Source organism: Xiphophorus hellerii, chromosome 20 (assembly GCF_003331165.1).
Source record: "Xiphophorus hellerii strain 12219 chromosome 20, Xiphophorus_hellerii-4.1, whole genome shotgun sequence".
Taxonomy (NCBI): domain Eukaryota; kingdom Metazoa; phylum Chordata; class Actinopteri; order Cyprinodontiformes; family Poeciliidae; genus Xiphophorus; species Xiphophorus hellerii.
The window spans coordinates 8,731,234-8,751,343 of record NC_045691.1 but is presented as its reverse complement, the minus strand read 5'-3'; the positions used below and the strand labels follow the sequence as shown (position 1 = coordinate 8,751,343).

Sequence of the window (20,110 nt, the reverse complement as noted above, 5' to 3'; positions counted from 1 at the left end):
TTGAAAAAAGGAAACTGTCATAAAATCTCTATCTTAAGGTTTCCCTATGAATAATAATATTTCCTTACTTTAATGTCAAAAATCAAATACATCTGTTGTTTGGAGCCACCAAGAAACTCCTACACAGATAAACTTAATCCTGGATAATCTGAGAGTCATATACAGTTATAAATACTGAAGTTCACAGTCTGTATCATGTCCTGAATATGTTTATCACCAATATAAAAGATAGACTCACTAACATAAAAAACACACTAACTGAAAGATGGCACTGATACAACACAGTGTTTTTTCTTTCCCTTATGTTTTACATAACTCTGTGTATATTTTAAGAGGAATTTTTGTCATATTTCTAGGATGTGATATTATTTTGTATACTAACACCAACCAGTCATGGGACAAGCAAATAGACTTGGGCTATAATCTAGTGTATTTACAAACACTATGGATTTGTTCGCTATTGTGTCCTGTCCCTGTTTTACATAAATAAATGTGATTAGGAAAAAAAAGACAAATGAATTATGTTCCAATTCATTGATAATGTGGTTAAATTGTTAGTTACATGAAACATTCAATTGAACAGACTGATCAATCGAAGGGGTATCAATGGAACCCCTTCTTTAAAATGCCCTGGAACATTTTATAATTACACGAGATTAGGTGCCTTAGGATGTTTAACTGTTGCTGCTTGATGATAAGATAAAGTGATTAAAACATATTTTAATAGTGTAATTTTTATATCTGATATTCTTTCAGAATGTATGCAAATATGAATCTCTGCATGTACACTTGCCTCATTTTGAGCCGTCTTGTGGCTTCTCAGCAACAGCAAGTATGCTTTCCATTTTTAGCCACGGACAGGTCTGTGTGTCGCAGCTGAAGCTCTACAGTATGGGTGTGTGTGTGTGTGGGGTGGGGGTGCAGGGGTGCGCGTGTGTGTGTGTGAGAGAGTGGGAAAAGCACACATGCTCACTCTCCATCGCTCTTTCTTTCTGCCTCCGCACTTTAGTACAAAAATGGCAGAGCTCAGCTACAGCATCCAGATGCACCCATCATCTTCATCAGTAAGACATGCATCCATTATCACTGTCACCACCTGTCCGTCCACGGTGTCACCACTAACACTCGTATTCAGCATTGGTGCACTTTTGTGGAGGAGAGCTGCTCTAGTAAAAGACATTCCAGTGAATTCACAAGCAACACATACAATCCCTTCTTTTTTCGTGCAAGCTTGTTACCATGACAACCAAACAGTTAAAAAGCAAGGTCATTTAGAGTGAACCAGATGAAATGAAACTATGTTCAAGTGGCATACAGACGACTTTGTGGCAGGAGGTGGTCTGTTGTCATGTCGACATTCAAAGCAAAGGATGCTTTGTAAAATATGTTCTCGTACCAGCTGTTCGAAAGCTACAGATCAAACTCACACATCAATCAAGTGTTGGCTTCCTAAATCAACCAAGTGGAGGGGAGGAAGATGAGGTGGACTTATCGGGAAGACCAACCAGAGTAAAATATATTCTCAAATGTATGCAGTTAGGCAGGTATTGTGCCTTAAAATAGTTTTTTATACCTATTTTTCTTACTTTTTATTATTTTTGTCACAAACTGTAATGTGCTTTATGGGGATTCTATTTCATTGGCTCACACAGAGTAGAACATAATCATAAAATAGTAGGACAGAGTTGTTTAATTTTTTTCTGCAGATAAAATCTTTAATTATTCAATTAAAAAAATAAATAATGACCAAATCTTTCCTATTTCTAAAATGGTCAATAAGTAGCTGGTTTTTCAAAGAAAGACATAGCAAGTGCTGCAAGTGCTGGCAGTTTGTCACAATCCTTGCAGAGGATCCTTGCTGGATATGGGAAAAGGTGCCCTTAAAAATGGCTAAGAATGCACCCTCCCCACAGTGAAACATTGCGATACTTTTCTTCAGCAGAGAAAAGTATCACATTATAATGGGATTTTATGTATCCAACATAAAGTAATGCATAACTTGAGATCGAAAAGAAAATGATTCTTAGTTTGAATTTGTTTTCAAATAAAAAACAGAAAAGAATAACATTTTGAGTTTTCTGTCCATTGACCAATATTTAGAGAGCAAATTTTCCCCTTTGTATTGCAGTGATGCTCAAACTTCTACAGAATTTGTGAAGTGCAACTGTGAACATCAATTTACACACTTACAACATTCTCTTAGGTGTATTTAGGCCTGGACTTTGACTAGACATTTTTACTCAAACCTACTTCAAGATGAAGGAGCAATATGTGATGGCAAATTAGAGAGAGAATGTGCAAAATGGCTGATTAAATCAACACTGAAGTTGTAATCTGTTAGACAGAAAGAAGCAAGGTATTGCCAAGGGAGAAAGTAGCCGGGCAGCACTGAATGTTGAGTACCTTGGATATGATGAGAAAATTTAGAATATTTTCTTAATTTGTGTTAATCCACAAATTTCCTCCTAAAATATTAAATTAGTTTCTTTAATCATGAACAGAACACCAGACAGTTTTGCCTCCAAACCTTCAGTGCTCTATCAGAATGCTGGCCATAAAGACAGAGTGTATTTTTTCAGCTTCACAATAAGTGCAAGTCTAAATAAACAGAAGAAAAAATCAAGTTTTTGTCTAACAAAGCCAGAATGCAGAACTACATCTCTGAAAACCAACTTTCCTTTCAAATAAAGGTCACTAGGGCAAAAAAAAAAAAAAGAAAAAAAAAGAGTGTGCACACTACTACAACCAGTATAGGTTCATTTTTAAATTTCATTTGTGCTATCCTTTGGACTATTACATTATGAAAAACTGTGTTGTTTTTCTTGTACTTGAGAATTGATACAAACGAAAGTCTGAAAAAAAAATACCTAAGATAGGGACTGAGCATCCTCTTTTAAGTTTGTTTCAAAACTCAGATTAATAAACTTGTCTAAGTAAAAACTCTTTCCGGTTGATTCTGATACGCAAGAGCGAGCCACAATGTCTTCACTCCATCTCCCAGCATGCATCTGCTAGGGGGAGATCCTAGCTGAGCAGCTAGAAGATGGATAGTTTGATAGCGTGTTTCCCCTGCTTCTGAGTGTATCACTGCAGTGGAGGCTGCCTCTTGGATGAAGCTTTGCTGAGGAGTTTCAGACAGAGGAAAACCTCCACAAGGAGAACAGTGCATGTGATTGGCTGATGACTCTTTAAAGGACACCAATCAGACAGCATCCTTGCTGTGTGTTTTCCTTTCCATCTCTGAACGCACTGTCAGCCTGCGCATATTTTTTATGACTGCAGCGCTGCCATGCATGCATAGTCGTGCCTCTGTTGGTGTGCAGAATGTTGAAATTTCAAGCAGTTTTTGTAGGAGATGTGGCAAGAGATGTTGAAGAAATAGATGGAAAACAAGAGGTACTGCTTGGGTGAAAGTGTGGGGAAACAGAAGCTGAGGATAAAATAGCAGGGGAAAAGGCACTGTGATTAGAGAGAGAGAGAGAGAGAGAAAGAGAGAGATTGTAAGGCGGAGGAAGAGGAGGAGGCAGAAGAGGCGATCTGCTGAAGGGAACCAGCAGAGCTGCTGATTTTACCAAAACCCTCTGCAGCTGCCTTCTGTTGCTGTGGAGATGGGCTGTTGGCTCTCTGGACCATGGATGGGTGACCAAACGGTAAGCCATTAAAACTGCCTGACATGCTAGAAATCCTGTTGTGTATTTTTAATTAGCTCCCATTTGAATTAGATAAAATGGAGTCACTAGTGCTTGTGTTTTTTGCTTGTGGATGTGTCAGTATGTGTGTATTTAATGAGACTCAAAGTAGGCACTAGGATTTCTGCAGGATTTTGCATTTGAATGTGAGACCATTAAACACAACGTTAAGTTGTTCATGCCCATTTCTTTAAAAAGTTCTGTTAGATTTTGTCTCATTTGTGTCACTGACACCTCCCAAAGAATCCCACTCATTCTGCTGCCATCCTCCGTCTTTACATACAGGTGCCATTTTGTGCTCCTTTGCTCACTCTGTATGCATTTTGTGTGTGCGTGTACGCGTGTGTGTCTGAGTGTAGCTGAATGTAGCGGAGGGTGACTCATGGTTCTGATGCACTGGAGTTAACAATGCTGTTCTTGCGTCTAATTCCCTGGCTTTTGAGCTGCATGCACTGATATGTAGCAAGCAGAATAAGGGTTATGCTGCTTTTCAGAAGTAACACACCTCACTGCAGATATACAGAGATATACTCATATTTGTCATGTTTGATGAACACGGTGTGGCTGCCCAGGTGTCCCTAATCCAACCATCTGTCAGAGAGAAACAGAATCTTGCTGCCCAGTTGTGTCTTATGATTTTGCCAGTTTGCAACATGTATTGTATTCAAACCATTAAGATAATAGCAAAAAAGGATGATGGAATGAACGCTGCCTTCAAAATGGCAGCTTGCATTCCAAAAAATGCACAGTGGCGTCGATGGATCCTGGATTCCCACAATCCATTACCGAAGTGGAATAATTCCTCAGTGATTCCCATGATGCCACTGAGCAGCATCTGGACATTAGTTAAGCTGCATCCCCCACTCTGTTCATAGCAGTTGTTCCTGGGATAAATTTGTTATGAAGTCCAAGTAGACATAATTTCAATGGGAACTGCCAAAATTAGTATTTACATTGTGTGAAGGCAACACACAGAAGTCATAAAATTTTGGAAGATAATGAAGGATTAAGATTCTGTGCAGTTTCTCAGACGGTTTTTTGTCCTTTTTTGAAAAAAAAAAGTGCAAGAATCACCTCATATTTTTCTTTACTTGATTCAGACCACACACACAGAACTGTGATGTGCAACGTGCAGTTATCTGCTTTATTCGGTCCTTCATCTTTGAGTCCAGAACAAGCTGATTGCAGAAATGCAGAGTATTTTACCTACAACATTCTCAAAATGTTATAGACGAATATTGCATACAGCAGCAACAATTTTAATTGGCTTTGGGAGCAAAATGTACCAAAAGCAATGCCATATATGGATGTGTTGGTACCCACTTAGGCGGTGCCATCAAAGATATTGTAGAATAGCTTTAGCACTTTCTAGAATTCAACTACAGGTAAGATCTTACTGTTCCCTTACTGATGCAACTGGCTGTACATTTTCTGACCTAAATTGATTCTCTAAGTATTGCAGGTCCCTTATATTTTTTTTCTTTTTCCAGCTTTTTTTCAGAACCACTGTTAATATTAAAATCTTCCAGAGTTTGACCCTTCAAAAATAGGGGCAATTATTTTTTGCAGCACTGTTTTTGTGTTGAATAGTTTTACTCATGTGATTAGTCATAACTCTCTCAAGTTTACTCAATTTGTTATTCAAAACAATCAACCTGCATGTGAGTAGAAAGCATTACATTCTGGCTTCTGTACTTGTCAACTATTCCTGCCTGAGCCTCCAAATTAGCATCTAGTTATGTAATTATATTTAAAAATGTTTCTTCAAACAAAGACTGGCACCCTGTACATGATATCTTGGCATAAAGATCTGTTATTATTGTTACATAAATCTCTGCTTGCTGAACTGGAAGCTCAAATAAAGAAAAATTGAGTTAAGATTCCAATCACTGCTGTTTTTAGTGAAGAAAAATTGATTTGTTTCCATTCACTTAATTTTCAACATTCAGTTTTTTACTGTCTGATATTACTTTTGTCATTCTCATATTCTAATATGAAATTATACCCCACACTGTAAATGTGGAGTTTAATTTAGTTTTTGAGCTTGCCAATGAAAAAAGATGAGATTACTGATTAAAATTTAATCAAATTAGATTCTTTAAGTTCCAGTCCATGCTTCCTAATATTTTTCCATGAGAAAAGATGCCTTTGTTGCTGTGGAAAACTTTAAAGAGAACAGTTATTGCTTTATTTAGTGACAAAATATGACAGAGGGCATAAAAACGACATGCCAAATACATTTATTAACCCAATCAACCTCATACATTCAAACAACTGATGACTATTGTTTTGATGGTGTGACTTCTGACTCTACTAAAGTTAAATGTTGCAGAAATTAAAACTGTGGGGTGTGCCCTATACAACAACCTTGTGAAATTTTCTTCGTTTAAGCCAAGATTGTGAGTAAGATTCAAGGCAATAAGTGCTTCCAAATGCTGATTTTATAGGCAAAATCAAATTTGACCCCTCAAAGGCTATGAACCTCATCAACATTTTCTGTGTCGCTAAATCACTGGGGAGCCACTTCATTCTTCAGTGTTGCCACATTAACACTGGCTACACAGTTCTTTTGATAGAGTTATTTTTTACAATACACCATCCATCCATCCCAGCCATTTGTTCCAGCTCCTCCGAGGAAATCCCAAGGCGTTTCCAGGCCAGCTGAGAAACATAGTCCCTCCAGTGTGTCCTGGGTCTTCCCCGGGACCTCCTCCCGGTGGGACATGCCCAGAACACCTCACCAGGGAGGCGACCAAGAGGCATCCTGACCAGATGCCTGAGTCATCTGGCTCCACTCGACGTGAAGAAGTAGCAGTTCTACTCTGAGTCCCTCCTGGATGACAAAGTGTCTCACCCTATCTCTAACGGAGAGCCCAGACACCCAACGCAGAAAACCCATTTTGGTCGCTTTATCTGTGACTTTGTTCTTTCTGTCATGATCCACAGCTCATGAGGGTAGGAACATAGATCGACAGGTAAATCGAGAGCTTTGCTTTTTGACTCAGCTCTCTTTTCACCACAACAGCCAGTACAGCGTCCGCTTCAATGCAGACGCTGCGCCAATCAGTTTGTCGATCTCCCGCTACCTTCTTTCCTCATTTGTGAACAAGATTCCGAGGTACTTAAACTCCTCCACTTGGGGCAACACACCATCAAATTTCTGTAACTACCAAGTATATAACAATACATCTATGCCAAGTAATCACTCCATATATGGTAATAATTTCACTGCAGTATATGTAAAAGTTTGTTTTAAAATGATTGACCTTGTTTGGAAAAAAAGTTGATTGGCCAAATGTATTTAAGTTAGGATTATCAAAGCTATCTGGCACAGGAAAATATTTATAGGCCTTTGATAAATGGTACTTTTATGTATTTATCATATTTTATGATAAATTCATAGCACATTTATCATAAAAAAGAGTGACAATTGGAGTTTCATTCATGTGTGTCTCTGGTTGAAGCAAAATGATTAAATCATCCTCCAGGAAAGGCCATGTACATTCCATCATCATATCCTATCTGTGTTTGTTCACTTGATTCAGATGAGTGGGCGGAGTCTAGCACACCTAAGCCAGCGGGATGCTTTGAGGATTATTGCTGCGAGTCAGCGCCCCATCACCTTGCAGATCAAGGGCCAGAGGAGGCGGGGCAATGAGGGAGACAGGGGATCCTGGGAACCCCTGCCGCTCAACCTGCAGCACCTCAACCTACCACTTCCAATGAGGGGGGCAGGAATTAACACATCTAGTCCCTCCTACCCAGACAGGTAAGCACATGCATAGGCCTGTGATAAATTGCTCCAGAAGTTATTGTGATAAACGATAATATTGCTGTTTTGAGACCATTGTTAAGTAATATAATGGTAATGGCAAAAATAATAATGCAGGAACACATTCTAAAAGATCAGTGAACTTTAAATTCTAATGAATATTTAACACTGGAACTGGAAGACAAAATACATAAAACAAAAAATAAAATTTTGAAGTCTTTGTAAACAAAAGTGTCCTTCAAAATAAGGGCTAGTAGAGACCAAAGCACCAAACTGCAAACTTTTATCATCCAGTTTTTGGTAGTAATAGAGAAAAAAGAGATAAACAATAAATTATACCAATGGAAATTATTGAGTTTGTTATAATTTATAATGCAATTAATTGATTTACTGATTATTGTGACAGGCCTACACATGCACAAGCACAACATATGTAATGAAATAATGGCCTGCATGTTAGTAAAAAATTTCCATAAAGAACTGTTAAATTATTATTTATTTATTTATTTATTATGCTTTAAATGACTTTATTTCACTGAATGACAACAACCAATCACTTTGATTAAGATATCCAATAAAATATCTTTTTGCAAAACATTTGGGTACTAGTTATGTAAATTACAGGTAACCAGCCAGAGCAAACTAGTCTCTATTATCCTGTGATTGCAAAAGCTCTGGTATTTACATTTATTTAGGACTGTTTGAGTGTTTTGGGATTCATTTCATAGGCTGTAACCTTTCAAAAGACAAACATAATTGTAAAACTGTCTCAAAAGCTGCTAAAATGTTCATCTTGTTTTTTCTCAGACATTATTATGGCCATCTGTCTCTGCCACAAGATCACTGTGATGGAGGACGGTACAGCTATATGTCTAGCTCCCCACGGGACACTGTGGAAATCAACCATCAGGTGAACAGTTAATAAAAGCTCCAAGAAATAAACATTGATGTGAACATATGCTGCATTTTATCAGCTTGGATAAAATAAAAAAAATCAAAGCAATGTTGGAAATCTTCTACAGCATCTTGCAAAACTATCACAAAGGTGTGTATAACTGGGATTTTATTTGTTAGACCAACACACAGTAACACGTGACTGATGAGTGGAAGAAAGACATGGTCTTAAAACCTATTCAGAAAAGGAATAAAAAAGCATGGTATGCATATTTATTCAAGTCATTTGAATCAATACCTTATACAATCAAGGTTTGCTGGACTTCCAGCTGCAATTTTATATTGGCTATTAGCTTTTTTACTCACTGTTTCCATAGAAAAAGAGAATTCTGATTAAATATTTCTTGAAGAGCTTTTTAGAAATAATGTATGAAAGTGTTACATAGTCAAATAAGCCTAGAAAAATACTCTTTATGTTTATTCCATTAATTATTTCCAATTTTCCACTGCATAAATTCTTTAGGATCTTGAACTCGCCAGACGTCGACAAAAAAGGAAAAATTGCCTGATGGGATGTTGCAATCCTGATTCAGATGAACCAACAACCTGCCACAGCCAGGTATCTACAATCTTACCTCTTTTAGTAACATTTCCTACTCACAGTCTCCATTCTATTCCAAAACCAATATCCCTTTTCAACCACCAGGTGTAAACTCTGCATTCGATGTTCAATAAAGCTTTTATTGTGATTGTGATTTTAGAATCACAATTGGTTGATTCTAAAATTGTAGAATCAAAACAGTTGTGAGCATGTGTAATGACACTTAACATACAACTCCTCAATTTCACATATAAAATTAGGGTGTGGAAAATGTCCAGCCCCTGTCCTCTAGGTCCGGTATCCTGCTGGTTTTAGATGTTTCTGTTCAAACAGCGGTTCAAACAGTCAAACTACAGTACCTTCACAGCATGTTATAAAGTTCTCCAGAAGCCTGCTAATGAACTATCATTTGATTCAGGTGTGTTGAATTAGGGGAAGAATTAAAACATGGCCCCTGAGAGCTGACACCACTGCTTTGGAGTGTGAGATGCAATTAAAACCTTCAACAACTGTCCTGTTAATTTTTAACTGTGTGACAACAATGAAGTGGTACTTTAAAAATTTTAAATATATAATTTCTTTAAAACTAGAACAAAAAAATTGTAAGAATTTATAGGCTGGAGATTAGACAACACAAGGAGTCTAAACATGTTGATTATTGGAGTTGTTGTTAGATTTTGGAGACCTTTTTGCTTTACTAAAACAACAAAACAATATTTATGAGTTTTTGGCATCCTATTGTTCCACACACTCATCCAGTTTGTATTGAGGAAATACACATGCAACATGCAGTTATTTTTAGCTTCTGATTTGCCTGTTTGTGAACTGTCCTTTAGAATGAGCATCTCTTGTCTTGTAGACTGATGATGAGGACTTCATCTTGGAGAAGCCATTGGGTTACATGCCCCTTCATCATGAGCTGGACAGTGGTCTGGGCTGGACAGATGGCTCCCTCCATCAGGGTGATCTCTCAGGGCTGGAGACAGAGGAGGGAGGTCTGGAAGACTGTCATCCCCATGGAAACTTTGCCACTGCTGGGTGCGGGGGGTTCGGAGGTGGAGGCTCTCCGTCCTCAGAGTCTTTCATCTCCTCGGAGCTCAGCGATTCAGGCTTCTACAGTGTTAGCACTGGGGAGTTCAGACACTTCCAAAGGCTCCTAGAGAAGAGGATGCGTCTGTACAATGCCAGGATGCAACATCAGGGTGAACCATGCGAGAGACGCGAGAGGCGTGACAGCTGCCCCAAGAGCCACAGAGAGCTGCTCGAGTCGATACCAGAGGCCCTGACGATGCAGCCCCCATGTCAGCACCTGCAACATGGGATGGAGGATGGAGGTGGGTCAGTCATGGACGTCCAGCCTCGTGGACTTTTCAGGTAATTTGGAAAAAATATTTAATTGATTAGTAACATTAATCTTAATTAGAGTCTTATCCATTATGATTTTAAAAATTATTTTTTTTTTTATTGTGAATCACATGGAAATCATTTGAAACCCCACACCTGAGACAGGCTGGTAACAGTGTTTATGTGCTGCAAAAGACAATTCTGTCAAACTTGTTTTATAAATTTGAAATAAAGAAAGAATAGAAAGTGTTGTGCTCATTTTTGAAACCATAAAATTATACTTCACTATAGAAATTTGCCTTAGAGTGAGAATGGCTTCAGGAATGAGTCTTGTGTTTTTAATATTGTATTTGCCCTCATCTGAAGTGTTACTTAGTGGTAAATAATTACAATTACCGTGCTCATACTTTTTATCCCAAAATATTTGTTTTTTATATACATACAAAGCAATAGTCAGGTTCTGTAAATTTTTCAATCAGTTGTTTGTGTTTTGTTTCTTTTTCTGCTCACCAACTCAAAAGGTTTCATATTTGAGTCATCACACTTTTCATAAATTATTATAACCATCACCTCTTTTAGCATTTATAATCATGACTTTTCAGTAATCCTATGTTAGATTTATGCATTTATTTGCTCTGTGTATTCTGTCATATCAAATCTGTGCTCATACATGCATGCAGTTATTTTTTGGACAACCTGCCTTGCAGCGCATTGGTGGTTGTTTTAAAAATAGAACTTTCCTTCAGTTACCTGTGTTCAAAACTATGGCTTCATTTTGTCCATCACTAAAACCTTCCTTTACTATTCATTAGTTAATTGGCTGCCTTGTTTAAAAGTAACATTATATTTAAATAAGTATTAGGGAGCCTACCGGAAGGACTTGTGCATATTAAAAATGTAATGATTCATGAGCCCCTCTATTTACACTGGCATTGTTTTCCAAATAAATAGAGCAGAATCTATTTTATTAATGACCAGAATTATTCTGCTCATTCAAATTTATTTCCATTTGCCTCTAATTAAGTTATAAAGCGACTTTAAGACAAGAAAGTTGCTGTTTTGGCTTAACCTTAAGCCAAAAAGCCATCATGCTGATCTCATAAAAACTCATAGAAGATGTGTGGACAGAACTCAAATGGTGAGTGCAAACAGTTCTGTCAAGGAGGAAAGAGCCAAAATTCTAACATACTGTTTTTAGAAGCTTCAGAATGGATAGTCAAAACATTTGACTTCAGTCATACAGTTCAAAAGTAATGTTACCAAATACTAAAGAAATACAGGTAACCTAATACTTTGAATAAAGTAATACAAAAACTTTCTTTCATGTTTTTCTGAAATGACATGATACAGATATCTTGTTTTTAACTTATTGTCAGACAACAAGCTTTTCCAAGTTGTTTAAAGGTGCAGTATGAAACTTTATAAAGAATATATATTTCGACTCTTTCTTTATTTTGCTAAAATTGTCACTGTGTCGTGACAGTGTGTTATAAGACAGATAATCGGTCTTATAATATACTGCCATACAAATGGTCATACTCCTCCTTGAACTACTATTGCTGTCTGAAGAAATGCACCACTCCAGACCAAAAATAACCAATCAAAGCCAGAAGGAGGTCTGATTGACAGCACTAAGAACCAGCCTCCTGGCTCAGATTGGTTGTTTCTAGTTACCACTGGGAGAACTCAGAGAAAGCAGAGGAGCTCAGTTTTTTTCACCGATACTGTCACGACACAGTGATAGTTTCATCAAAAAGTTACATACTGCAGCTTTAAAGCCATAGACCTTAGTGCATGTAAACTTCAGAATTTAAAGAAAATAAATTAATTTCTAAAGAGAAATCCCTTTCATTAATTTTAATTTCACAAATACAAATGTCAGTAATTCCAACTGATTTTTTTTCTTTCTGATTCAGTGTTGATGGTGATAGTTAAAGAAATGGTTATGTCTTTTTATGATGTGTATGGAAGCATGATTTCAGCTGCACATGTTGTTGCATCAGTTAACTAGAACAATTTTATTTCCAGGGTTTCATCGGTCCAGTTCCATAAAGCTGACCGACCCTGTCTGAACCGCCACAGCTCTAGCAGTGGAGCTCTCTTCAACCCCTCTCATGCCGCAGTCCCACGTATAAATGCACCGATCCTATCCACCTGCAGCACACCCTCCAGCCATCGAAGACCACAAATACCCATGCAGCAGCAGTATAACCACCAGGGTTCAAGCTCAGTAGGCATGCTGAGGAGGAGCAGAACCCTACATCATCGACCGCCTCCACAGGAATACCGCCGCCGGGCCAGCCACCCAGCATCACCTTCCTATTGTGCTGCAACTCTGCACTACTGCGGAGGTGTCACGCCACACAACGTCCTTCCACCAGGCCTGCCAGAGGAAGGTGAGCTAGATGCTGGTGTGATGGCTTCCCACCCAACAGGCATGGCCCTATCACCCCAACAACACCCAGCTGCTATGGGACACGTCAGGGGCACCAACACCAGTGAGCGATGCTATGACAACTCGGGTGGTCAGATCACACAAAATGACTGGTGGCACACTCAAGATAGAAGCTTAATGCCTGAGCCAGCGATGGCAGAAAGAGAGAGGGAGATGGAGAGGGAACTGGAACAAAAGAGACAACTACAAAAGGAAAAGGAGATTGAAAGGGAAAGAGAAATTGAAAGAGAGAGGGAGAGGGAAAGAGAGACAAAGCTTCAGGAGGAGAAGGAAAGAGAAAGGCAACTGGAGCTGGAAAGGAGCAGAGCTAGAGAACAGCAGCACCTCCAGAGTCATGTCCTCCCACTCCAGGCTGGAGACGTTAACTGACACCTGGCCAAAGCCGGCCAGTCGCCAGTCCTACGGAGGTGGAGGAGGTAGAGGTCTCTACAGCACTTTAGAGGGCCACACAGGGGTTGGAACTGCTGCTGAATGTGAGGCAAAAAATGGACACATAAATGCGAACTCAAGTCATAATGCCGGTTCCGGTCTGCAGGCAAAACCAAACCCAAGCTCTAGACCTAACACAACCTCACGAGTCACAAGGAGCCAGTTGCTCAGAGATCGAGCTCATCAGCTGGCAGATGAACGAAGTGGAATGAGCACTGATGAAGAGACCAACACTGACATGCTGCTGGGTCGCTACTTGGAGTAGAACAGAGAGGAGAGAACACTTCCTGCTGGCTCGGGAGCAAAAGCAGCAACAGCTGTTGGCCAGAGGCGGGCCTTTACGAGAAGCCGTTAGCCGGGGAGCAGCATCTATAGGAGACTGGAGGCTTAATAGAAAGCAGGGGAGTTGGACCTTTTGCTGAGGGGCGATGCAAAACTGTCCTGGAGCTGAGTCAACGGAAGCTGAGTCGTCTGAGGAACAGAAAGCTGTTGGATGACTGGACAACCGTAGAGGAGCTGCTGACTCATGGGACCAGGTTGGACAACCAGGAGGACATGTTGTGTCCCAAGCTCCCTGTTGACAGTCACCACTGTCTAACTGGACAAACACAATCTCTAGTTTAACCTCTGAGTGTGTGTGATGTTAAACTAATAATATAATATTATGTGAATCTGCCTGTTCCGTCTTTCTCAGAGTTAGACAAGAACATGGATGTCAGCTGAAGTAGGCATCTAGTAGAGAAAGAGATTTTGGGATTGGTGGAAGGGCCACTTAGACTTGGAGTGAAAACAAACAATGTGAAAGAAAATCACCAATGTCTCTTCAGTCTATTCCAGGCAGGTGTCTTTCACCCAATGGAACTGAAAATATAAAGCTGTCTTGGGTTTCTTGCGTCACTTCAATTAGACATGTTTGGAATCATCAGTGGGTTTATAATACCGTTTTTAAAACAGGAAATACCAAAAGTCTGACAGCCACCCTCAATTCAGTTTTTTTCCCACTGCACTTCAATATCCCTCAATAACCCCATGAGAGTATGGCTGATAATTGTGATATGGTTCAATGCCCAGGCACTGGGCACTGAGTTGTGTGGGGTCAGGAGCACCTAACAACAAAAAAGCATGTCAGTTCTAATCAAACCAGATTTATGTTGATTTTTGCATGTACAGTCAATGGGCAGTGCAGAAGTTGATAATTCTGGTTGGTGTCTGATTCCCAGCTTTCAATATAGAGCAAAATTAAAAGGACTATTTATGTAAAGTTTACAATATTAAAAAACATGGACTATGTTACTCTACCCTGATGCAAACTCTTTGAAACACAGTTTGTTGAATGTTTGCTTTATAAAATTAGTAGGATTGTTAGATTTCTATAAACTATACAACTCTATCCAGCAGTGGGGGGTTGATGTGAGGTGTAGATAGACAGGCTTCCCCAGGGCTCAATTAATGCAAGAACCATCACTGCTTGACTGTTTTCACAGATTGTCAAATATTATTTTTCCGGTGACATTTTTAGTGGATTATGAGCTGCTAGTAAAATTTTAGGGGACTTTATTTATTAACTAATTACTTCCACTATCTGAAGTGCAAAGATAAAACTGACATCCATTCTCTAATCTCTCTGTGGAAGACAGGAAGCAAGATACTTCACACAATTGTTGTATTGTTCTGTTAGCAAATATGTCTGAAAGGGAAAACTTTACTCTCATTGCTTTGCTTCACCTCAATTGATAGCTTTACGTGTGGGTGTGTGACCACTGTACAGCACTCCGGACAAAATGTGTGAGTCAGTGCATGACGCTTGAAATGACAAACAAATGAGCAAGGTCATATGAGCTGGTGTATGTTTGCGCCATGTGATTCATGCTACATCCAATGCTAAGTATATTTTACTGAATTTTTTAAACATTTACAAATATTTGGGTTTGAACCTCTAACAGGCCATGGGATATTTGGAGAGCAATACTATTCTAGGTGTATTTTTCTTGTCTGTGCACTTAAAACAAATTACAAATTCCTTTTATATAAATGGCAAAGATACAAATAAACTGTAGCAAAGCAGACAATGACAACTTGGAGATTTGATACAAAATCTTGAGAATTTTATCTTTTTTGAGATAGTAACAGTTTGTTTAAAAATAATCAGTATGATTTTGTGCAACAAAAATAAAAGTGTGTGAATTAGTGGTAAGTAACAGTTTTTCATGTAGAAGGTTTGATGCTCAACTTTAATCTGTTAAATCATATGTTGCAATGCTTGGCCAGGACTTTATGCTGCACTCATGTTACTTAATTTCAATCTAATCTACATGCATATTCCCCACTTTAAGAAATCTAATTAAGTGATTTGGAGTCAAAGCACTCATTAGTAAAAGTAGTGTTATACCGATCACTATTTTTATTTATCTCTAATTAGAATCTACTATCAGGACTGATTTAAATGTTCAGATAATTACCAGGACTACACTATTAGTAGCGTTAATTGTTAATATTATAATTATCATGTCGCTTGCTGCTCCTGCTATTTTCAGCAACCAGCGTCTTTTACCAGCAATTTAAAACTAAATACACTGCTGCAACTGGACTGGAATCTGGTAGAATTAGAAAAATAACTACATACCACTAATATTTTATTGAATAGAAAACTGCTAAGTCAAAGACATGAATGCAGCATAGAATAGTTAGTCTACTTTACTGCCAGGAATTTTAAAATCAGCAGGATGTTTACAGATCTACGCATAAAACTGTTTATGCATGTTTACTCAAATCCTGAGTGGCAGTGACTGAGGAGAAGGGGTTTTTGAGAAAGGACGGTAGAATTCTGATAGACCTTACATATGGGAGGATGTGCTGATGTCCGCAGCGTCTGCTCTGCAGGAGGAGCTCCAGAGACATTCCACTTCAAGCTGGTGACAGGTCCGCAGTTCAGGAACAAGTGCAATAATACCTCAAGTTAGTTTTATCAAGGTAACAAGTGGTGTCGGCTTTTGAGCGAATGCAGTAATTTGTTTTAAATCAAAACGGATGCACAAAGTGATAAGACACCACAAGTGCACAGTAATCTTGGGAGTTTGCAGTGGCGACAGCTAAGGTCATACAGATATTTACAGTGTTTTCCATGGGAGGGACCTAAGAAGAAAAAAACTTTTTGCACATCATTTTTATATAAAAAGTTTTCCCTACCTTTCTGTACCAGGGACTTAGGCCAGTGGAACAACTGTAGATAGAATGACAGTGTTTGTTGATGTTTTCTTTATAAACTATCAGTGATTTATGAAGGAAAAAAGTAGTTTATTGTGGTTGTGTTGGACATATTTCAATATTTTTCTTGTGATGGTTTCAAAACAAACGTGGACAGTTTTAATGATCTTTAAATCTTTTAATGCTAGTTAAGTCATTTAAAAGCTAGTGATATTTTCATTTACTTTTCTTATGACGAGAACACACTATATAAATATTATTGTCTCTTTAAATGGATTTTTGAAATTGAATTTACTGTTGTTTTGTGTCATTAAGACATGTACATATTGATTTTGTCACAGTGCGACTGAGGGTAGAGTTTGAGGATATGATGGTGCCATCTGATGCCTCCAGTGGTTTATCATGTGATTCTGTAGACTTATAGCTGTGTTGTGGAGGCTGTATATACAGCACAGGGATAAAAATTGTATCATCAGAATATTTAAAACATCATATGTCCTTGTTCATAGATGGTATTTTTGTTTGTTTCTAAAACTTAAGTGTGCTCTCCATAGGTTGTCCAATGTAAAGAGAAATTCTAGTTTTCGGGTATGATTTTGAAAGATTTTGTGCATCTGACTGTTTTAAATGAGGTTGATGATGTTTTTATTTATTCTCTCCATCTTTGGATATTAGCTACTTTATGATAGTAACGGAAATGAGAACATGGGCAAAATTCAGCTTTTTTTACCCTTTTTTTTTTTCAAAATTTTGGAAGATGTCTAAATTTATGACATGATTGCATGATGAAACAGATGGTTTGAAGCCATGTCCCAAGGAATATAGATATATGATATGCTATCTTCTTTTTCTGGAAAATTTGTCAGAAATCTGCAAATGAAGTCAATTTCAAACAATTTAACTTATATTTGACATTGTTCTTGCTGCCAACTTTAGCTACAAAAAGCTAGATTGTGTCACTTCATTGTCCTTGCTTTTGTGAAACTGTTATATTTGCTACTTTTTTTCTATTTGTTGCATAACCATTACAAAGAAAACTTCACACAACCTCTTTTGTGCAGTATGTGAAGCTGCAACACAAATCTCTTTCTGAACAGACCAGTCACTTAAACATAATGCTAAAAGAAAGAAGGTACACACGTTGTGAGGGTAAATCTTTTTGTTTATGGTTAGGTTAATAATTCTTCATATGACTGGAAGATTTAGTTATGTTTGAATTTGACCAAAACATTCACCCTGTGGTATAGTTTTTTAGGGTATAGAGTATAGTTTTTTTATACACAGCATTTCTTGATAAAATGAAAACAAAACTAGATATTTTCCCTAGAAATGTTACCCTCCCCATCTTATTTTCTTTTTGTAAATGTCAGTGCTATTTCCAATTAGAAAAAACCTTCTTGTTTAAATAAAAATCTATTTTAAATCTAAATCCGCTATGGCGAGGAAACATTGAATATCCATCAACAATGATGATGTATAGTCATATTTAATTAAATAATTATTTCTGTTAATTACTATGATCTTCTGCTTACAGATGATAAAAACACAGCATTTAAGATTAGAATATTACATCGGACCTCTAAAAAAGATCTTTAATATAGAATTTTTTTTTTTTTTTTAAGTTTTTAATCTCATGAGCCTCATTGGCACACATATTCTAATTCATTGAATATGACTGTATATTTTATTCCACAAATATTCCCCAATTCATTCTTCATTCATTCATTCATTCATTCATATGTCATCTGTTCCTAAAATTGAGCGACAAACAAGTGGAATCCATCTATTCTTTATTCTCCTTTTATTTTAAATAACCTAAGCTCCATGTTCACTCACACCTTGGTAAAAATGTGTACACCTTAAATAAATTGTTAGAAACGTGGTGACTGCCATGTTTGGTCAAGCAGTGATTTTCTTAAAACAATTACTAGCTTGTAAAAATTCCCACACATCTGCCATTTTGAAGAGTGACTTAAGAGAATCTGTGTTCCACTTCATATTTATATCCCAGAAAAATAGGAAGTCAAAGGTAATTTTTAAGGATGTCAATAATTTTGGTGCTGTTGTTTTCTTAAAAAAGACAAACATTTCTTAGCATGGGATTTTTTTACCTTCAGGTTAAATGTTACTTAAATTAAAGATTTGAATTTTTCAAAATGTTTTAATATGAGATTGTGCCGCATTACTAATATTTATTTATTTATTTTAAGGTTTTTCCCACATCTTTACAAAGTGTGTGTGAAGGGAACTGTTTGCTAAATACCTGAAAGAGTCACCAGACAAGCAAATTGAGTGAACAGTGGCACCAGGTTATTTTACTGTCATCTCTGGATTGAGTTCATTCCATCTAACATGGCCCTTCTTCCAGCCTTTGTGTAAGCTATCTATTTTTAGGTTGCATTAACATTTGATTTTTATCCATTTATTTTAAGAAAAACAAAAACCCGGGTGGTTGATTGAACAGCACTCAGTGAGTAAAGACTTAGACCCTTACATCCACTGTGTTTATTCCCATGTTCTTTTCTCTCTCAGTTGTAATTCAAGCAGTCTGAATAATGGATGACGAAGAGAGAAATTTTCCTAACCGCCCACCCCCCTTCACCCTCTTTGCTTACGTTACACAAGGACACGGATGGCTGAAAATAGCGCTGCTGTCCTCATGTGATGTGAAATTAAAAGCACACTGGAGCGGAGACACTTGCTGCTGGGGAAAGAAAAACACTTGTTCTACTCCATCTGACAATCCCTCCATCCAGCCTGCAACACCAACCCCATCTGTCTGTGCAAGGGTACTTTTCACTACGGCAAGCTTTTTGAAATATGATTATGTACATGTGATTGTAATAAAGAGATTTTAATTAGCTATGACACTGTTTTGGGTTTTTCATATTACACGCTATTTCTGATCTTAAAGCGCTGATTGAGAGTCTGTGGAGATAAAGATTAGGGAGATGACAAGGAGGCCTTCCATACTCAAAAACACTTCACCCTAGATGAGCCATCTACATACCAGTGGAAGCATTCCAAAAGCTGGTCATTAACCATTTTCAATGTGTAATATTTAAATAAAATGTAAATAAAAACTGATTTAAAAAAGAATTGGACATGGATATTTTTAGCCTAAACCGTAGCATTAATTGGTGACCTTTAGATTTCTGTGCTAGTCACATTTATCTGCACTTAAAGTTAAGTATTATATATTTTAAAATCTTTTTCTCAATTTCTAAATCAGTTAAGATTATTTGTAATATATAAATGTTTCAACTATATGATATGATTGAAAGATTGACAAGTATTGAGACAAGATGTATTTTGAACACTTTGAGATCATGAATACTGTACATTCATATTTTGATCTCTCTCCTCCACAATCCAGACCAGAATCAATTAGGCATTGGGCCAGCAAACAGCGTCCTCTGGTGGACATAGCATATAACAACAGACTGGAATTCCCTTTCGACAAAAATCATAGTTGGTCAGAGATTGTAGATCTAGAATCTAGATTCTTTAGCATTTTATGGGAATATGTAAAATTGAAGATTATTTTGTGTTAATTTTTCACAACTTGACATTTTCTGACAGAAAAAAATAGTTTTTCAAACAATCTTTACTCTTGCTAAACAAATTATGTTAAACAAATTAATTTAAGCAAATTTCCCATAATTCAAGGAGTCATTAAATTGTATGTACTGTTTGCTCATCCTATGTGAAAGCATTTGTTT

General features: G+C 37.5%; 1 protein-coding gene across 1 annotated transcript; it reads left to right on the top strand.

Annotated features, from left to right (window-relative positions):
- The first annotated feature begins 3,241 nt into the window (after window positions 1–3,241).
- LOC116710714 (genetic suppressor element 1-like) lies at window positions 3,242–19,253 on the top strand. Its single transcript, XM_032549893.1, has 6 exons — window positions 3,242–3,650; window positions 7,235–7,458; window positions 8,269–8,371; window positions 8,879–8,974; window positions 9,816–10,330; window positions 12,329–19,253. The coding sequence occupies exons 1-6, from the start codon at window positions 3,609–3,611 to the stop codon at window positions 13,122–13,124; spliced, it is 1,776 nt and encodes a 591-aa protein (XP_032405784.1). The 5' UTR covers window positions 3,242–3,608; the 3' UTR covers window positions 13,125–19,253.
- The last annotated feature ends 857 nt before the right edge of the window (window positions 19,254–20,110 follow it).